Source organism: Serinus canaria, chromosome 4, assembly GCF_022539315.1.
Source record: "Serinus canaria isolate serCan28SL12 chromosome 4, serCan2020, whole genome shotgun sequence".
Classification (NCBI taxonomy): Eukaryota; Metazoa; Chordata; class Aves; order Passeriformes; family Fringillidae; genus Serinus; species Serinus canaria.
The window spans coordinates 47,659,438-47,678,495 of NC_066317.1; the positions used below are offsets into that span (position 1 = coordinate 47,659,438).

The 19,058-nt window shown below is 36.7% G+C and overlaps 1 protein-coding gene across 6 annotated transcripts in view; it reads left to right on the forward strand.

The window, feature by feature from the left end:
* Positions 1–17,821, forward strand: part of ATP8A1 (ATPase phospholipid transporting 8A1) — a 95,828-nt gene extending 78,007 nt beyond the window's left edge. For all 6 annotated transcript variants that reach the window (XM_030239043.2, XM_030239045.2, XM_050973638.1 and 3 more), the window contains 4 exons: positions 6,989–7,077; positions 7,466–7,558; positions 12,922–13,013; positions 13,350–17,821. In XM_030239043.2, coding sequence (XP_030094903.1) covers positions 6,989–7,077; positions 7,466–7,558; positions 12,922–13,013; positions 13,350–13,447 — 372 coding nt within the window. In that variant the 3' untranslated portion in view covers positions 13,448–17,821. The remainder of the gene's footprint in view (positions 1–6,988; positions 7,078–7,465; positions 7,559–12,921; positions 13,014–13,349) is intronic.
* The last annotated feature ends 1,237 nt before the right edge of the window (positions 17,822–19,058 follow it).

A 19,058-nucleotide genomic window follows, 5' to 3' on the forward strand; every position in this document is an offset into this window, starting at 1 on the left:
GACTTAGGAAAAAAATCAACTGCCTGGGTCTGTCTTTCTAAGGAAAAAAATCAACTGCCTGGGTCTGTCTTTCTACTACATTGATATAAATCAAGTTGATACTTCTGTGTATCAACTTAATACATAATAATAAATAAACGATTGAAATATACTTTCAAAATATTTTAAACAACTTATGCTATTTTCTGTTTAACCCAGATGAAGTTTGCATAAGTTTTTAAAAGTAAATGCCAAGTCTGTCCATATTTGATAAATGCTTTGCAGGTGTATTTTCTTTTTTCTCTGAAACTCTTCAATACACAGAAAACTGTTCTGTGACACTGAAAAAAATGTATTTTTAATCTTCAGGAAATTGCCAGAAATTTCCATGTTTAATCATATTGTTTATAATAACTGCACAAATAAATGAAGCTGTGATTAAATTGTTCTGTGTTTTTATATCTGTGTAGTCCTTTTTCAATTACTGTTTTAACTAATGAAATTTCTGCAACTTACATCACCTAATAAGAGCAGCCTCCATTCATATGTTAGGAGGCTGTAAAGCTGTGAGAACCTTCCATTAGTGCTTCCATCCTTGCAGTTAAAAGGTCTACTTTTTCTTTAAGTCCTCCTAAAAAAAGCAGAATAATTTTTGAATTATAAAAATAGATACATTTCTAAACTAATATGATTATCTCTTTCTTGAAAAAATCTGGCTATGGTCTGAGTTGCAAACCTGTAATTGAGGAGGGGTGAAAAACAAATCAATCTGTTGTGTATTTCACACTAGTAATGCTCCTTGTTACTGTTTTGTGCTCTGAATAGTTAGGCCTCTTTTTCTTACACCTATATGATTAATAAGATATCTTAGAATAATAATACTTAACTTGAATAAGAAGTATGACATGGATACTAAAGCAAAAGTTCAGTATCCACAGAACTTTTTAATTTATTGTCATACTGTAGACAATGCACTGTAAAGTTCTCCAGAGCACCATCTGTTTCTGCTCTGTCTGACCCAGGGGATTTATAAAACTACTGGCGGAAATTTGAGTTAAGGTAGAAGCATGTATTTTACAGAATTTAAGATCATTTGATTGAGTCTTGTGAAAAACAGTAATATTTCTTTTGGGGAGATTTAGCTGCACTGTGTAGAAAAGGTGTATTAGAATATACTATATTGACAACATTGGTTTCTTAAATATTGCTTCTCTCCATATTTTGCCAAGTATCTGCTTATATTAAATCATGCTTATTAAAATATTAGATATGCATCCTTTAATGCCTTTACTACACTGGGGTTTTTTTACACAAAAACACACCAAATAATGTTTTTGAAAATGTAGATACTTCGGTCTCTAATGAAAAGGTCTTCTCGATTAGGATGCTTGTCTAAAGTTTGATCCAAAAGTGGGAATTGGTTTTACTCTAATGTAGAGCAAAGCCTACAAAGCAAAGTGTTCAGGATAGATTACAATCATAAAACAGTTGAGCAGGTCTCTGAAGGTCTTCTGGTCTAATATTTCTGACACTACTCCGAGTTGCCCCAGACTGTGTCCAGACAGCTTTTGAGTGTTACCAAGGATGGAGACACTACAACATTTCTGAACAACCTTTGTCCCTGTTTAATCCCTGATAGTTAGAAAGGTTCTCTTAATGTTCAGATTCAAGTTTCAGTTTGCTCTCCTTGTCTCTTGAGCCATGACAGGGCTCCACTGGAAATAGCCTGGCTCTGTCTTTGCACCTTCCACTCAGGGTGAGAGATCCCCCTAAGCCTTCTCTTAGGCTATAATCCCACCTGTCTCAGGTTTCTGTCCTGTATGAGAGACTCTTCAGGACATTGGACTAATTTCAGTATATCTGTGTTTCTTGTACTGGGGACCCAGAACTGGAGACTTCCCTAGGTGTGTCTTCATCAGTGCTGAGTAGAGGGGACTGCCTTCCTCTCTGCTGGCGATACTTTGTCTAATGAAGCCAAAAGATACCATTCACTTTCTTTGTCACAAGGGCCCATTTCTGCCTCATTTCAACTTGGTGTCCATTGGGACCAAGTCTTTTTCTGCCAAGCTGCTTTCCACCTGGGTGGCCCCCAGGATATATTGCTGCCTGGGGTTGTTCCTTCCTATGTGCAGGATTTTGCATTCCTCCTTGTTCAACTGCATGAGGTTCCTGTCAGCCCATTTCTTCGGCCCTTTGAGGTTTCTCTGGATGGCAACACAATCCTCTACTGCATTTACCACTCCTCCCCCCATTTTGTGTCAGTAGCAAACTTCCTGAGGGTACACTTTGCCTCTCATCCAAATCTTTAATGAAGATGTAAAATGAAACTGGACCCAGTATTGACCCCTGGGGTATACTTTCAGTTACAGGCCTCCAGCCAGCCTGACACTGATCACCAGCTGCCATTCAGGCCGTTTTCAGTGTATCTCACAGTCCTTCATCCAGCCCATACATCTGCAGCTTCTCTGTTAGGATGTTAGAGGTCTTGCATCCTGCTGGGTTGTCCCTCCAGCTGTAAAAGGTGCTAGTTGTCTCTTGCACTTTTAAAAAACAGCTGCATATTTTTTAATAACTTTTGCAGAATACAGCATAATAAATAAATTTAAATGGTTGTATATTTAAGAAAAATTGTCATGGTGCTTTGCCTCAGTGTTAGCAGGGAGAGTTATAAATAACGCCCCTAAAATTTGGGAAGTAATGATTTCTCTAAATTCCTCCAAACAAGAGCATTACTGTGCCATGCTTTTAAGAAAACCTGGCAGGTAACTGAGTTGGCAATCTGTATTTCAAAAAATTGCTTTGAGCTCTGTATAGTAAGCAAATACCAAAGTCTATCAATTCTCACTTCATTATCACAAAACTTGTGGAATATAGTCATTCTTCATTGGCTAATACCTAGGGTAGCTGGTTTTTCTTGTCTGTTTGGGGGTTATTTTGGCTTTGTTTTTTTTCTGTTGCACTGCTTTTTTACCAGTCTGGATTAAACTATTATTCAAATTCTGTGTCTTCATTTCAGGGGAAATAACTGGTGTACTAAATATTCAAGAACATGGAAATAATTCAACAATAAAAGCTAGACTTTTCCTTCATAGTCCAAAATATTTCTCAAGCCCATCCTCAGCAGAAGGCCCTTAGAGGCATTATCCTACATTCACTTTCAACCCCCTTCCAAGTTTTCCCAGCTTGACTTTTGAGACCTATGAATCTTTACAAAAAAAAAAAAATCAGTAATCTGTATGTCTTCCTTTCTATACCTATGTGAACATCTTGTTTAGGGAAAAAAAAGTTCAGTGTACATTTGTGGAGAATATTATTACTTTTTTTTTAAAAGTGATTTATTGATGATTTTTTTAAAATTAATCAGAGTTCATCACATAAAACATATCCATTTTAGTCATCTGTCCTCACCTGGGAGCCTAAAATTATGTTACCATTCTGATACTAACATATTTTAACTATTTAATAATTTATATTTGAAGTTTTCTTTTTGTCTTTCACTTCAGGAATCAAAAGTATTTGTCTAAGGAGTTTTTATTTTTCCGTTTAATTCCCGATAGGTAGCTCCCATTTTTACTCCTCAAACCTTCATGTTTAATTGTACTTGGTCTAGTGGCAGACATTTATTTGTGAGCCAGAATCTGCTATTCCCAGATATACTTCAAAGGTCCTTCTCCATATTCAGTAGTTACATTCTCATTCTCTCAAACAGGAACAGCAGAGCTGATCTTTGAACTGCCCAATTTATCTTCTCTGCTTCCAGTGGTCTGTCTTGGTTAATGTACCTAATAACCAGAGATCCCAATAGAGAGGAACTTAATTCTTTGCAATTCTAACTAACACAGTTCCTAATTAAAAGGAGCTAAAAGTTGTTTTTCAAACTCTACATAGTAAAGAAAGACTAGAGGCAATACACAAACTTACTTGTAGGAACTTCATTGCACTGGAAGTTATACAGATCTGTTTTACTACTGCAACAGTAAGTCCTTTGGCATATATGAAGGCAAACTCATGCACATAACTGCTACTAATGAAGTTTTTTCGGTAGGTTGAAAAGAGAAACTTTTGCTAGTTTGATGCTGTTGAGGTATTGTATAGCTTTGTAGTTTATAGGAAGGAGATGCATACCCAGATGACACTTGAAATAGATAAACTCAAAAGGGTAAGCTTTTCTGCAGCAAGAATTTTCCACTGTTTTCAACTTTCTCTTCTTATTTTTAAAGACTTTTTAAAATCTGAGCCAGCTGTTTTGGCAGATCATTTCATAATGAGGAAAAAGCGAATATTCTCTGTTCATTCTGACATGTAATTTCCTAACACTTTATCTTCAGCAGTGCTTTAAAAGTGTTTTGCAGCCAGGATTTCTATCTGCCACTAAATCATGAAAAAGAGTATTTCTCAGCAATTATTTCTTTTTTGAAAAATGAGAACCTATATAAAAATCTAACCTTTAAAAAATGCTAATTTATTTTAGAAAGTCTTAACATTGAGCATGAATTACACATACAACAAATTATTTATCTTCCCTGCAGGATTTGTAAGTCCTACAATAAACTGGGCTTCCCAGCTCTCATTTTGGATTACTTCTGAATTCCCCTGGGAGCCACTTTTGTGGCAGATTCCATTTGGTTTCACAAGGCCTAAAGGGGGAAGACTTGGCATAGACCACAAATCTCTCACATTAGGAACAATTTGTAAACCACAAACAGAGGCAGCCAGAGTCCGTCCCCAGAACAGGCTGCTCCTGTTAGTGCCATTGTCTGAAAGGGATTGGTTTGCCATTTCCCAGATGACCTGCCTATGTGTAGAGAGATGTGAAAAGTTAGAAACAAAAATGTTTTCTACAGAGTGAGGGGGGAGCTTTCTTGTACAGAAAGGAAGGAAATACCTCTGTGGGATTTTATTTTTTCCCCTCTTCATCCAAAAAATACAAAGAGGGCCTCTGTCTTTAATGGGAATGTCGGCTTTAAATCTTTTAGGTTTGGATTAACTCAGTAAAAGAAAAAAAATCTGACAGGCTTTCAAATATGACGCAGAAAAACTTTTTTTTTTACCTCAATTCATGTTGTTCATTTGTAAAGCCAAAGGCTGGATGGAGTGAATAGTAGGCGCCAGTTGTTCCTTCATTCATAGTTAGCATTACAATGGTCAGAATTAACATCCTAAGACCTACATTATCACTTTTGCTGTTTCACCAGCAAACATTTAATACCGGGTGGCTAACACAAGGACAGCTCTTTGCTATGTTCTTATAAAGAAAAAAAAATGTTGTTAATAATAGGAAGTCATAATCATAATTAGTTCAAAATGTGTTTTTATTCTTTTTTCTTGGATTTAAGGGAACTGTCTATCTAATTCCTGCATAATTATAAAATGTCTTGCAAAATACATTTATGATAGACATTTCTTATTAGCTCCTGTTCTAGAAAATGAGTATTTCATCAAGTACGTCACAAGTCAGGTTTTGCTTATAAAGTAACTGCTAATACGTTTTTTTCTCTAATACATTTCCTCCTGATACAAAATTTTATCCTTTTTTCTCCCTTTTGAAAATATGAATTATTATATTTTGAACTTGCCACTGCTCAGTGTTTACACCTTTGCTGGCAGCTGTTGACAGAAATTAGTAGAATCTCAGGGCAATATCTACGTCCTTTTTACATAGCCATGGGAAGGTTACCACCTTTTTAAAGTACATTCTAATGCTTTCCAAAGAATCAATGTCATTAGGAATTTGGATACAAAAACAAGGTAAATTGAACTTTTTGCTTATATGAGAATTAGTGTTTTTTCTGAAAATAATTAACTTCTTTTTCATATATCAACATACTGGGTGTAATTCTTAAATGTTCATGTGTGCATGTTAAGAAATTAGACTTCAGGTACTGCAAACTATCTACGATTTGTCAGCTAATTAAAGCTAGTAAAATTTAGGCTTATTTATTTTACATACTGAGGCTTAACCTGTGAAAGAAATTAGTCTCCAAGTAATGAAACAAAGGATTTGAAACTACACTATACTACTGTTGCGTAGTGATGTTACTTTCAACCTTTCTACAATCAAATTACCTCATAAAAGTATTTCTAGTACTGACTGCAATTCAAACCTCTAGTAACATGCTTCAGTAAGTATTGATTGTATTCTTTGCATCCATAATGTTATCTATCTAGACATTTGAGTGTGAATTACAAAGGTAAAGGCATTTTTTCTTTGATGTCCATATATTGTGATGTTTGTTTTGGCCATTCAATATGTTCTAGTTTTTAGTATTTCTACAGACCAAGTTGTGAACAGAAGAAATTCCTATGTATTACATATAGTGGTATACAGAAAAAACAAATACACAGATAAAAATAATTACGTGGTTTTCAAATATTTCACCATGTATTAATGTGTTAGATCTTCATTTAACAGTATGTGGCATGTTTTCATAATTGCATAAGTAGTTGTTTCCTTATTTCTCATTTTTAAGCAATCTGTTTAAGCAATCAGAAGTCTCTGGCAGTGTGGGAACTGTGGTACAGCGAGTTCTGTGGGAGAAAACTTTGATCCAAGTTATATTGCAGGATAATTGTAACAGTGTTCAGTATCCAAATGAAGGGTCAGAAACTGTTATATCCTGTTAGAGTAGATTACAAATTTAAAAACTATGCTCATAATGTATTGAGAAAGTTGGAAAAGGGTGGATTTTTGATAAATCTGATTTTAGTGGAAAAGCCTGAAATCAGTGGTATAGAGCAGCATTGTGGAGGGGTGATATCCTCATGCAGAGAGCTAAGCAGTGTATCTTTCTACCATTCTCTTGACATGAAATGGTGCTTATTGTTTACTGGATTTATGGTGCAACTCAGGGGATTTTAGAAAGGAGTTCAAGTTCCATTTCACATTACTCAGACTAGAATGATTCATTTAAATTTGCTTTTGATACCTCCACAAACTACTTGATATTTCTAAGATTTTTTTTTTGCTACTTCTTGTCATGACATCACATTTTGTGCATTTTCTCTTCAGGCAGCTATGATGTTCAGCTCTGGAGTGTTTTGGATGGGACTTCTGTGTATTCCTATGACAGCTTTACTTCTTGATATAGTATACAAAGTGTGAGTACGGAAATGCCAGTGTTTACAGAAGAGAGTACTTTTAAATGTGTGTTCTAATTACTAATATAATAAAAAACAAATTAAGATCAATTCTGGTGATTTTATAAAATTCTTTTTTACCATCCTTGTTTTTAAAAACTTTATTACAAGAGTTATTACTATTTTAAATGTTCAAATTATTGTAGTGTTTTATTAATAAATATTTTTTGTTTCTGATTTGCAAGAACAGATGATAAAATATGTTCTTTAAATTTTTTTTTTATATTTCTGCTTAGTTTTAAGTCGGGGGACATGGATTTATAAATTGAATATTTATATAAGTATTAAAAGTATCTGTTGTTCTACTTTCAAGAAGAGTAAGCTGGCAGTATTTTGTATCTACTTACAGAGTAAAGAGAGCTACTTACAAGACACTGGTAGATGAAGTTCAGGAGTTGGAAGCAAAGTCTGAGGATCCTGGCGCAGTTGTGCATGGCAAGAGGTACTGTAAAAGTCTGTAGAACATTGTCTTAAAAAACAAAGCTAAATATTTTTAGCTTTATACATGTTTCAATGACAAAAGGTTATTTTTCAAAAGCTGTACAAATGAAAAGCATCTGTGGAGGACCTTCATGTCTACTGAGCCTAAGTGTTTTCTCATTGCCTTACGTAGAGGTTTTACCAAAAGCTTTAACTGATGTGTTTCTTTGTAGCTGACTGGTTTCTGGTTCTTATGTATAGAACAAGCTTGAGGTGCAATTTTAATTCTGTGGCTTTTTGCCTGTGTTAACAAACAATTAACTCACAAACAAAATAAGAAGAAAATGGATTAGAACAAAATGAGTTTAAATCTGCATCATTTTCTAGTATAGCCGTAAACAGGGCCTAAGCACAAAAACAAAAATTAAATTCTATAAAAGTTGCTCAGTAGCATAGGAAAAAACAAAAAATGTATCTAGTATTTTCTGAAATTGAATATAACAAGCTGGTTTTGTATTTAATTCCAGTCCAAAGCAAACTAATTTGATTAACCTATATGAAGTATGTAAAATTTGTAAGACTCCACAAGAATTCCCTTGTTACATCCTCTTTCATGGACTAGGCAGATAATTTGAAAAGGGAGAAGGTAAAACTAAACAGCTGGACATTTTCTACATGTAAACTCAGCATAAAGGTGTGCACTCACTAAAATATTTCAGACTTTTTAACCCCAAGCTGAACTTGTAGCAAGCACTCACTGAATGTATGAGATGACAAAATCCCCCTCTGCCCCCCTTCCAATTCATTAGTGCCATCTGGCTGAGCTAGAGCTTTCTTTTCTTGTCTTCATTTTCATGAGTTTTGTGAAGTCTAAAAAAAGCCAAAACTGCTGATACTTGATTTTCCTGTTCTTTCTTTTATTTGGACTGCTGTTCTTTTAGTATCTTCATGGCAAAAAGCATAGCCAAGAAGGCTTTTTTCCTACCGAGCTATGCGCAGAAAGACACCAGGAAAAACACAGCCACTTCTTTTATTGTAGGTTCAATTTTCAGAAGGTACCTTTTGTTCTTAAAGGTACTTTAGCAATCTTATTGTATCCCTCTTCCAGTTCAGTGGGAATCAGTTTACTAGGGTTTACCAGGTTGAGATCAAGTTACATCAGACCAAGGTGATAGCTGTCATTTTTAATGGGGCAGTATCCAGCTTGTATGAGAGCTTTTACAAGAATGTTTTGTCTCTAGTTGGGTTTATCTTTCCTGGTAACAAGGAACTGGAGTTCCAAGAGGCCTGGAAGCTCATCCTGCCACCCATGGAACACCTAGTCTAGTGTGGTGGGCTACAGAAGAGGACGCACCTGCATGCAGTCTCCTCTCAGGCTCTGTCTGCTGTCTTTGTAGCAGCAGCTTCACGCTGGAAGTACTGTAGAATCCCCTAGTATGTGGCAATTCCTACTTCAAACTTACTTTTCCTTCATCATTGCCAGACCTAACCATTGCTTGCAAGAGTAAGTTCTCTTGCTTTTAAAGTTGTCTTCCTGGGTTGGTAGATGGTGTCAGGGAGCAGAATGGTCCCCTGTTATCCAGGAGGGGGCAGTCAGAGAACTACTGAGCTGCTTGGATGTTCATAAATCTATGGGCCCAGATGGGATACATCCCAGAGTGATGAGGGAACTGGCAGATGAGTTTGTGAAGCCGCTCTCCATCGTTTACAACAGTCCTGGCTCACTGGTGAGGTTCCAGATGGCTGAAAGCTGGCCAATGTGACACTCATTCACAAAAAGGGTGGGAATCCTGGTAACTATAGACCAGTTAGCCTGACCTCAGTACCCAGTAAGGTGATGGAACAGTTTATATTGAGTGTCATTATGCAGCACTTACAGGATGGCCAGGGTATCAGACCCAGGCAGCACAGGTTTAGGAGGGGTAGGCTGTGTTTGACCAACCTGATCTCCTTTTATGACCAGGCGACCCAGCTGGTAGATGCAGGAAAGGCTGTGGATGTTGTGTACCTGGACTTCAGCAAGGACTTTGACACTGTCTCTCACAGCACACTCCTGGAAAAGCTGGCAGCCTGTGGCTTGGGCAGGAGCACTCTGTGCTGGGCTAGGAACAGGCTGGATGGCTGGGCCCAGAGAGTGGTGGTGAACAGTGCTGCATCCAGCTGGGGCCAGTCACCAGTGGTGTCCTCAGGGGTCTGTGCTGGGGCCAGTTCTGGTCAATATTTTTATTGATGACATGGATGAGGATGTTGAGTCTTTCATTGTAAATTTGCAGATGATACTAAGCTGGGAGCATGTGTTGATGATCTATTGGAGGGTAGGAGCGCTCTGCAGAGAGACCTGGAAAGTTTGGATAGATGGGCAGAGTCCAATAGGATGATGTTTAGTAAGTCCCAGTGCTGAGTCCTGTATTTTGGCCACAATAACCCCTGCAGCATTATAGGCTGGGGACAGTGTGGCTGGACAGTGCCAAGGCAGAAAGGGACCTGGGGGTACTCATTGGCAGCCTGGGAGTACTCATTGACACACTGCTGGATCAACGTGATCCAGCAGCGTGCCCTGGTGGCCAAGAAGGCCAAGGGCATCCTGGCCTGTATCAGGAATAGTGTGGCCAGCAGGACCAGGGAAGTAATTCTTCCCCTGCACTTGGCACTGGTGAGGTCACACCTTGAGTGCTGTGTCCAGTTCTGGCCCCTCAGTTTGGGAAGGACGTTGAGATGCTCGAGCACATCCAGAGGAGGCAACAAGGCTGGGGAGGGGCCTGGAACACAAGCCCTGTGAGGAACGACTGAGAGAGCTGGGGGTGTTTAGCCTGGAGAAAAGGAGACTCGGGGGTGACCTTATCACTCTCTACCACTCCCTGAAAGGTGATTGTGGTCAGGTGGGGGTTGGTCTCCTTCTCCAGGCAGCAACTGACAGAACAAGAGGACACAGTCTCAAGCTGTGCCAAGGGAAATACAGGTTGGATGCTAGGAAAAAGATTTTTACAGAAAGAGTGATGAAGTACTGGAATGGCCTGCCCATGGAGGTGGTGGAGTCATCATCCCTGGATGTGCTCAAACAAAGACTGGATGTGGCACTCCATGTGGTGCCATGGTTTAGTTGAGGTGTTAGGACATGGGTTGGACTGGAAGATCTGGAAGGTCTCTTCCAATATAGTGATTCAATCTGAACATTCCATTCAGGAATATAAGCAAGGAAGGAGGAATGATGGTACCAAGTGTGGTATGCTAATAGGCATGCTAATGTTTTAAATAAAATATTTTTTTATTAGAAAATAACACCTGTCAAACATTTCATAGAAATTTTCTGATTTCAACTCACATTAAAGATGTGAAAGGAGATGCAAAGGAGATGCAGCTGATAACTGTATCTAAGTGTAACCATAGTCTTCCACCTCTTTGGCCTCCAATTTTACATGAAGATATTGATTTATTTATTCATTCTCTGTATTCTTACAGTTTAGATTTCAGTCCCTAATTTTTTATTAATATTGTCACTTAAACAGTTTACAGCTCTGAACTAAAAAAGAAGGCTCCTACACAGCACAGAGGAGCAAGCAGGATGAAAAGAAAATCCCCAGAGAGTTAGCTTAGGAAAGGACTGAGAGTAAGATGTGTTTCAGTACTTCAGCCTCTCCTTTCTTGATTCAGTCAGCAGATGCCAACTACCTTCCTGGAATTGGTACATAATTTTTGTTCTTACAAGGAAGTCTCTTTCCATCTTTTCATTTAAAAGATGGCCACAGAAGCAGTTTCTCCTGCCTTTCACCTTACCCTGTAGATTTTCCAGTTAGCATTCATCTGTGGGTGTGGACATAGTAGGTTTATTTTCCTTTTTCAACTTAGAAAAGCCAAGCTTTCACCATATGCTTTAACCACCAACTAGAGGGGAACAGAAAGATGAGATAAACCATTAGTCTCTCCAGCTCTAAACAGTGGTTTGGGTTCATATATAAGTATAGAGTCACTTATGAAAGAATGAGCATTTCTAATTTAGTGGCTTGAACGGTAATCTGGTAAGGAAAGCAGTCTAGTTCCCTTCCTTGCACCACTTAGTCTGGTTGATAGCCTGGGAAGGTAAGTCTGTTGAGCTAATTGACAATAATATTAAAAAGTAATTTGAGTAATCAAAACTTGGTAACATAAGGTGTGTGAAATCTGTTTTCCTTACTACATCATTGCACAAGAGACTACTTTGCTAATCTAGCAAAACAGCAACAATATCAAATCACTGTATACTCACATTATACACAAGATACATCTCTTTTTTAATTGAACTAATTTTAGACCACTTTACATTGAGAGGCGGCTGGATTTTTCAGCATTTGAAGTGTTTAAGTGATAGGTTGGTATTTCTTGAAACACAGGCTGTAATTCACAGTGAATATCAAACTAAGAGGACACTGAAGAGTTTTTTTGTTTTTTTTTTAATATAGTCCCTTGCACATATTTAATGTGTTATTATAACTGTCAGATTTTGCAATTTTTTCTTAGCTATGGCTCATCTACCTGGTATTTATTTAGTAAAGTATGTTCCTGTTAGAATTTTAGTGTAAGAAAGACAGAAAGGAGACCCAATACCTTTGCTACTCATTTCACTACAGTTTGCAGCATTTGGCTGACTCTTGAGTCTCAATTTAAAAAATGTTTAATGCTCCTGTTTCGCACTTGGGCTGAAATGGGGAATACCTTGGGTCACACTAAGGGTACCCAAGTGTGTGTACACAACAACACCACAAACTCAGTAGTGCTGGGAAGGAAGGAGATGGGCTGAAGTGGCCAACCTTAGCAGCAATAGTAGTATGTTATTTGGGTGTGATCTCCAGAAAAACACCTTCTAGAGTTTTCTGGGAAAGTTCCTTTCTAGAACACTTTTCATGGAAGTAAGTTCTGTACACACAGCTGATGACCATGAACATGGCTTTCACTCCACTCATTTCCCATCCCTTTAGGGTACTGTGTCCATAGAGGCTGGAACCACTTTCTGTGTAGGATAAAAAAGACTAATTCAGCCTGGCACTATTCAAGCTGTGCTACATTAAGGAAGACAGTGCCTTGCCTTTACATTGTGTGTTTCTAAAGGAGTCACACTCAAAGGTTCACAATATTATTCATTTATTTGTGTTGTCTGCACACAGCAGTGTTTCAAACAGATATTTTGCCTGCACTGTGACAAGTAAAATCATTACCAGGGGTCAGAACTTAATTGTCTGTCTTCATGCAAGCTTTTAATCATCATCTTAATAATTCATTAGGCACAATATAGAAGGAAAAAGGAGGGTGGACACTTCTCATTTAACAATTAATTCTCATTGAGCAGACTCAAACATAAAGGGATAGGGTAATTAGTAAGTAAATATTTTTCATGTGTCACTTTCTCTCTAGCTTAACTGAAAGAGCCCAGCTACTGAAGAATGTTTTTAAGAAGAACCATGTGAACTTGTATCGCTCTGACTCTTTGCAACAAAACTTGCTTCGTAAGTGTTCACTGACAAATATTAATATCCATTAATAACAGCAGTAAAATTCTGCCTTTCATTGCATTTGTTTATAGTAAAAGTGCAGTATTCTAAACCCATTAGACCATATTCTTTTCTGTGGTTAAGTTGCCCTTCATACCTAAGGTACTGTGCAGAGCTCTTTCTGCTGTTCTATAACTGCACAATTCTGTAAGAAATGGCACAGGATTTTACTTACTGTTGAAAAGACGTTTATTCCCCTCTGTTCACCTCTGTTAAGTTGCTTTTATTAAAGCTTTAAAAAACTAAAAATTATCAAAACTTAATTTGTTTCTGTTTTGCTTTGTATCTCAGATGGCTACGCCTTTTCTCAAGATGAAAACGGGATTGTTTCCCAGTCTGAAGTCATAAGAGCTTACGATACCACAAAGCAGAGACCCGAGGAATGGTGAAGGAGCACAGCTGGACATCTAGGCCTTAGTTGTTACTTTTGTGAGACAGGCTGCTAGATCTTTGCTGGGAGCTGTGACCATGGTCCAGTTATCAGACATTGAAAGATCTATGATGGTCTTGTTCCATAAAGTTTGGATTTGTGTATTCAGTAGACATAAGCACTGTGCAACTATACTGTAACACACCATCTCTAAATTTTTAACGAGTATTTGCTTAGCCTTTGTAAACAGATTGGAATTTACCTTGTATCTTGCCAGCTTGCTTATTTTACAATGAAATTGGATCAATACTGGTCATACACTGGAAGGGCAGTGGTCGGATTGCTAAATGTACTTTACATTGACAGATCAACTAGCATCTGTGAAGGTTTTTAAGTGTTAATATATTTAAATACATTTGATAACAAGCCTTTGATTTCAACAAGTGCTGAAAAAAACCCAGTATCTTAATGGTGTTAATTCACCTTCTTTAAGAAAGATTTTGAGTCAAGATGCTCATAGGTGTTTGTGTCAAACTAATCTAAAAACATTTGCCAAAGAAGTTCCATAAATGTCTTCTGTTAGAAACAATTTGAAAGGAAACTATCTCCAGTCCTGATCTCAGAACTGCATGCTTCAGTCTCCACACTTGAGGAGAAGGTATAGTGAATCTAATTTGAGTGGCCTTTTTGGCATTTGCTTTCAAAACTGCAAGTCTTTGCACCTTTGGCCTTATACAAGCTTTCCCCTTATTTTCATTTAGTATTGTGTATGTTGAATATGGCTGCCAACTTGTTTAATGGAGTACACATAATACTTTATTCAATTTTTAAGAATTGCTCTGCCTTACTTCTCTTTAGCAAACTTAATTATTTTTGTGATGCTTAGTTGTATCTGCTTATACTGTAGGTTCAAAAGAAAGTTTGTTTAAACTTATTTTTTAAAATTAATCAAATTTTCAACATTTTTATACTAGGATTATTTGAAATGCATACATTGAAATCCAGAGCAAAGCATGCCCTTCGCTAGTCTGTGGTATGTACTGGTTTATTTGCACTAAAGTCACTTCCTATAAAGGTGTGAAATAGATTGCAGCAGTCTCTTTACAACCTATTGGTCATGCAGAATACTTATATACTCTCACATTTAATTAAAATGGAGAGGAAGTGACTGCAGAAAAAGATACACACCTGGTATGAGGGAAAAAAAAGAGGGTGGTATTAAATGAGAACATTGTAATACATTCTTTAAGTACTTATACTTGGTATTTCTCAACTTACCATCCAACAACTGTCAGGTTTCAAGCTAAGAAAGGCTACTTGAACTTTAAAATTTAGCTAATTCTTGCCACTCTTTAGTCCATGTTTAATTCTGGGTTTAAAGGCCACCACAATTCCATTAAAAATACAATTTTCTATAGTAGCAGTTGGTTTTACTGTTAAGTAAATTTTTGTGCATTGCATAGGAATGATCTCTTTTTTCCTTTCAATGGAGATCAACCAGATGGAAAAGCAGAACAACATCCCCAGTGATCTGTTAAATTAGATATTTCCTCTTTGCTCTCCAAATCATAACAAGTCATCCAGTCCCATCTTTTCTCTGCCCTCCTTCATTTTTCATATACTAAAGGTGACTTAACCTCTTTGCCTTTCATCTAGCTAAATGCTTAACATGCAATTAATCTCACTATCCGAGTTTCTCGTCCACCATTCAAAGAGAAACTTAAAAATACCCAGAGAAAGCCCAACAGAAGGCAGTATATGAAAGTACATATTTAGGAAGGTGTATCAGTGGCAAGGCAGTCTGCATTTCATATGTGTGCTGTGCAGTGTCTTCCTCTCACTAGCCCGGAGTGATCTTTAAACAGCAGGCACAAGGAGAAGGGGAACTAGAAACAGTACTGCCAGTCAGTCATGCAGACAAGAACTGCCTTCAGAAAAGCCATTGCAGGCATAGACAAATAGATGGATCAATATGGGAGGGCCAAATCACTTGACCTAAGGCAAGAAAAAATTCGGGAGCATGCCCCTTTCCTAAAACAGGGATCCCTATTTGCTGTCATCCAAGGGACAATGACCACCTTCAAAACATTTCTGAAATTAACCATGACACTGTTGCTCCTTTTTAATCTTTCTGTGTACTTAATTCATATAAAATTAATTTATACCTAGTCTCTTCATGGGCAATTTTTTTTCTGTTCTAATTGGTCGAATTGCTAATTATGCAGATAGAGATTAGAATACACTGTGAAATATATACAGTGAGATATTTACATGATCTCTTATTCTTCCTATGAAATAAAATTCTCTTTTACTATTGTAATACAGTTTGAAGAAAACAACACACAGTACATCCCAAATTAACCACCTTAAAAAGGGAGAAAATGACTGAAACAACTCTAAGATCCTCAATTCAGACTAATTTAAAGGTTTGTAAGATAATCTTATCACATCATTTCATGCTTACATTTTTTCAGAATTTGAAGGAGTATTTCACAAAGCACATTTTTTACTACTTCTGATGAATTTTTCCCCTGTCTTGTACTTTCCCTGATAATTAGTGGTCGAAAGATACCACCTCTTAAAAATAGCAAAAAAGCCAAATGTGGCAAAGCCAGTGAGTTTTGGTTGTTCATACAATTCCATTTTAAAATACAAAATTATTTTATCTGTGTGTTCCCATTTTTAAATCAGGCCAAGTATACAATATGCACTTTTTTTTTCATGTTAAGTACACAGAAATATAATCTAGTTCCATCCTGTTAGCATGTCATACCTTTGTTAAAATAAGGGGATTCTGCTGATGTTTGTTCAAAGGAAAAAAGAACAGTTGAGGCGGAAATACTCATAACAATGCCTCTGTTCTTACTGTTCAAAAATTCAAAAGTGTATTAAATAGAGAGTTCACGTGGACTTTTCCATCTCTTTCATGGGCACTGCAAGTTAGTATTAAAAATTTCCATCTAAAAGATGAACCTGTGCCACTAAAAAATCGGGTATCTTATATAAATACTTTTGCTTGATTATTTTTAAATATATACATACATATATATAGAAATTATTCAAAAGAGTAACTGGAAAAAAATTTTAACAAACCTATTGACAATTTGTATCTGGAATTTTTTCTTGCCATTTCCTAATTTTACACATATTTTTGCAAAGCAGTTTCAACAGATTTATACTTAGTCATCATTCTATTTGTATAAAATGATAAATAAAATATTTTGAAACACTAAGAGATAGCTGAAGATTCTTATATGTCCACATGCATCCATAAAATTCACCTTGTTACAAAGATGAGCATTGTCTTAAGATGTGTATCATGACATTTGAACCCATCTTGAATGATGAGTAATTTGGAATACATGTTAAATTTACGGAGAAAAGTTTTTCCCTTTTTTTCTTGTGTATTGTGTTACAGCAGTTGTAGTTCTGATGAATTTATCATTCTGTCTGCATGAGGCACTATTTCTAAGTGTTCTGAGGCGATGCATGGTGGTTGTTGATCCCTGTTTTTTAATGCCTTCGTTAAATGTCTGCTCATAATATATTGAGAAGCTAGTGCTGTGTAAGCAAATGAGTTTGTCAGTTCAGCTTCTTTGGCATTGGATATTTTCACTGGTTACAAAACTCCACGAATGAGTTTCTCCTTCCCACCCTCTGCCCTCGCTCCCCCAGTTTCCTTGCTGTTAACCAATAGATCTTTATTAAACAAAGGAATATTTTAGCATTCCAAACCTGGTTCCAGCTTATGCAAACCACTACTCTCATAGGGCCCAACTGGACTGCTTGTGAGTATAGGGACTACTCATCTGAGCAATGATGTGCAAATTTGGGCACTTTTGAGGGTGGATACTGAAATAAAAGTGTTTCCATGTAGAGTGTGATTTGTAATTGCAAAGCTGTGACCAGAACAAGTCTGTTGTTTTTTTTTAAAGTCATATTTTATGGTGTTTTTTTAATGTAGCATAGAAGCCATAAATGCATTAATATTGTTTTTCTACTTCAACATAATTTTTCATAACAATTTTCAGTGTTTGATATGTGTTAACCGCTGCAGAAAGCGGTCAGTCTGAAACAGCAAAATTTGCATTCAAGATGAAGTGAGGTTTTACAGCTCCACTAAGCCATTACTGCTGAAACTGTTGTGGAAATTATGAAGCTGCATGAATGAAGATTTTTTGACTCGGTGTTTATGGTAGTTTCTCAGGTTTAGTTTTAACTGGATGTTAAATGCACTGTGTTTTGTAAATAGTTCTTTTAGTAACACATTCAGTTCTATGCAGTGTTAAATGTCATTTGGCATTTGGTGAATGTGCATGTTTTGAACTGCAAATTTTAAATGTTTTGTCATTTAATTGTTAAAAATGAATAAACTTTGCCATTAAATTAAGAAGCTTTATTGACTTTATTGGTTGGAAATGCTAGGGATTACTTACAGAGGAAAACATATCTCATCATTCTTGGGTTTGCATTCTTTAAAATGAGACATACCAGAAATATTATTTCACAAATATCATCGAGTTCTTGCATTTTTTAAGGTAAACTGAAAAAGCAGAAAATTGGTTTAATGTTTGTTAGGGTTGGGGTTTTTTTTGAACACCTATTTGGAGATGTCGTTTTCAGTCTAGAAAATTAAAAATAAAAAAAAACCAAAACACCAAGGAGCACAGGAGTCTACAATTTACTGACTTCCAGCCACGTCCTATCATATTCTGGTGGCGATACCCTATTTTGAAAGAGAAGTATGTAGTACGAGAATGGTAAGAGTAGGAATAAGGAAACATCACCTCTCTCTTCAGACAACAGTGGTAAATACTGTGTCCTGTGGCTTTGATAGTCACTGGTATTTCTTTCCTCTAACAGAGCCCACCACTGAAAAAAATCAATATATCCAAACTTTAACTGCTTTTTGGTAGTAGCTGGGTGACTGATTTTTATATATACACTAGACAATGAATTATTTTGTATTCTGTCGAGCAGATTCGGTAATTCATGCATCTTAGATAGTGCTAGTTTCACAAATCCAGCCCGTAGTAGCAGGTCTGATTTAAGGATATTCCACCTCATAATATTTTAGCATCTCTATTATACTGGCAGTCATGAGATCATTGAAATTATTCATTTTGTAATCCAGTTTATAATGATCCAGGCTCCCTCTCAAATCCTTTCCCTTCTTTCTTACAGTAAATATTATTTTTAAGCTAAAATCATTTCACTAACCTGATTCACACTACAGCCTCCTGAATTTGCACATGCCATAGATGGAAAGAAAAAAAAGAACAGAAAGGCATTTCCTTGTCTGCCTTTTCTAATGAAAAGAGGATAGCATAGAATTATAGCCTTGGTATAACTGTGATTCAAAAATTTTATGAGATATTGGGGGGCAGTGGCTCCCTCAAAAGCAGACTCATTGTTCAGAGGAGTTCAAGTCCAGACAGCACATTGCAATAGGCAGCAAAACAGCACTGAAAAACTACTTGAATTCCTTAATGTTCCTTAATGTTCCTTAATGTCCTTATGTCAAGCTGTAACTGAGCAGTAATGACAAAATACTTTTGAAATTGTCACTTTTTTTTTATCCCAGTGGAATTAGTATTACAAATAATCCATGAGTTTACACAGCCACATAC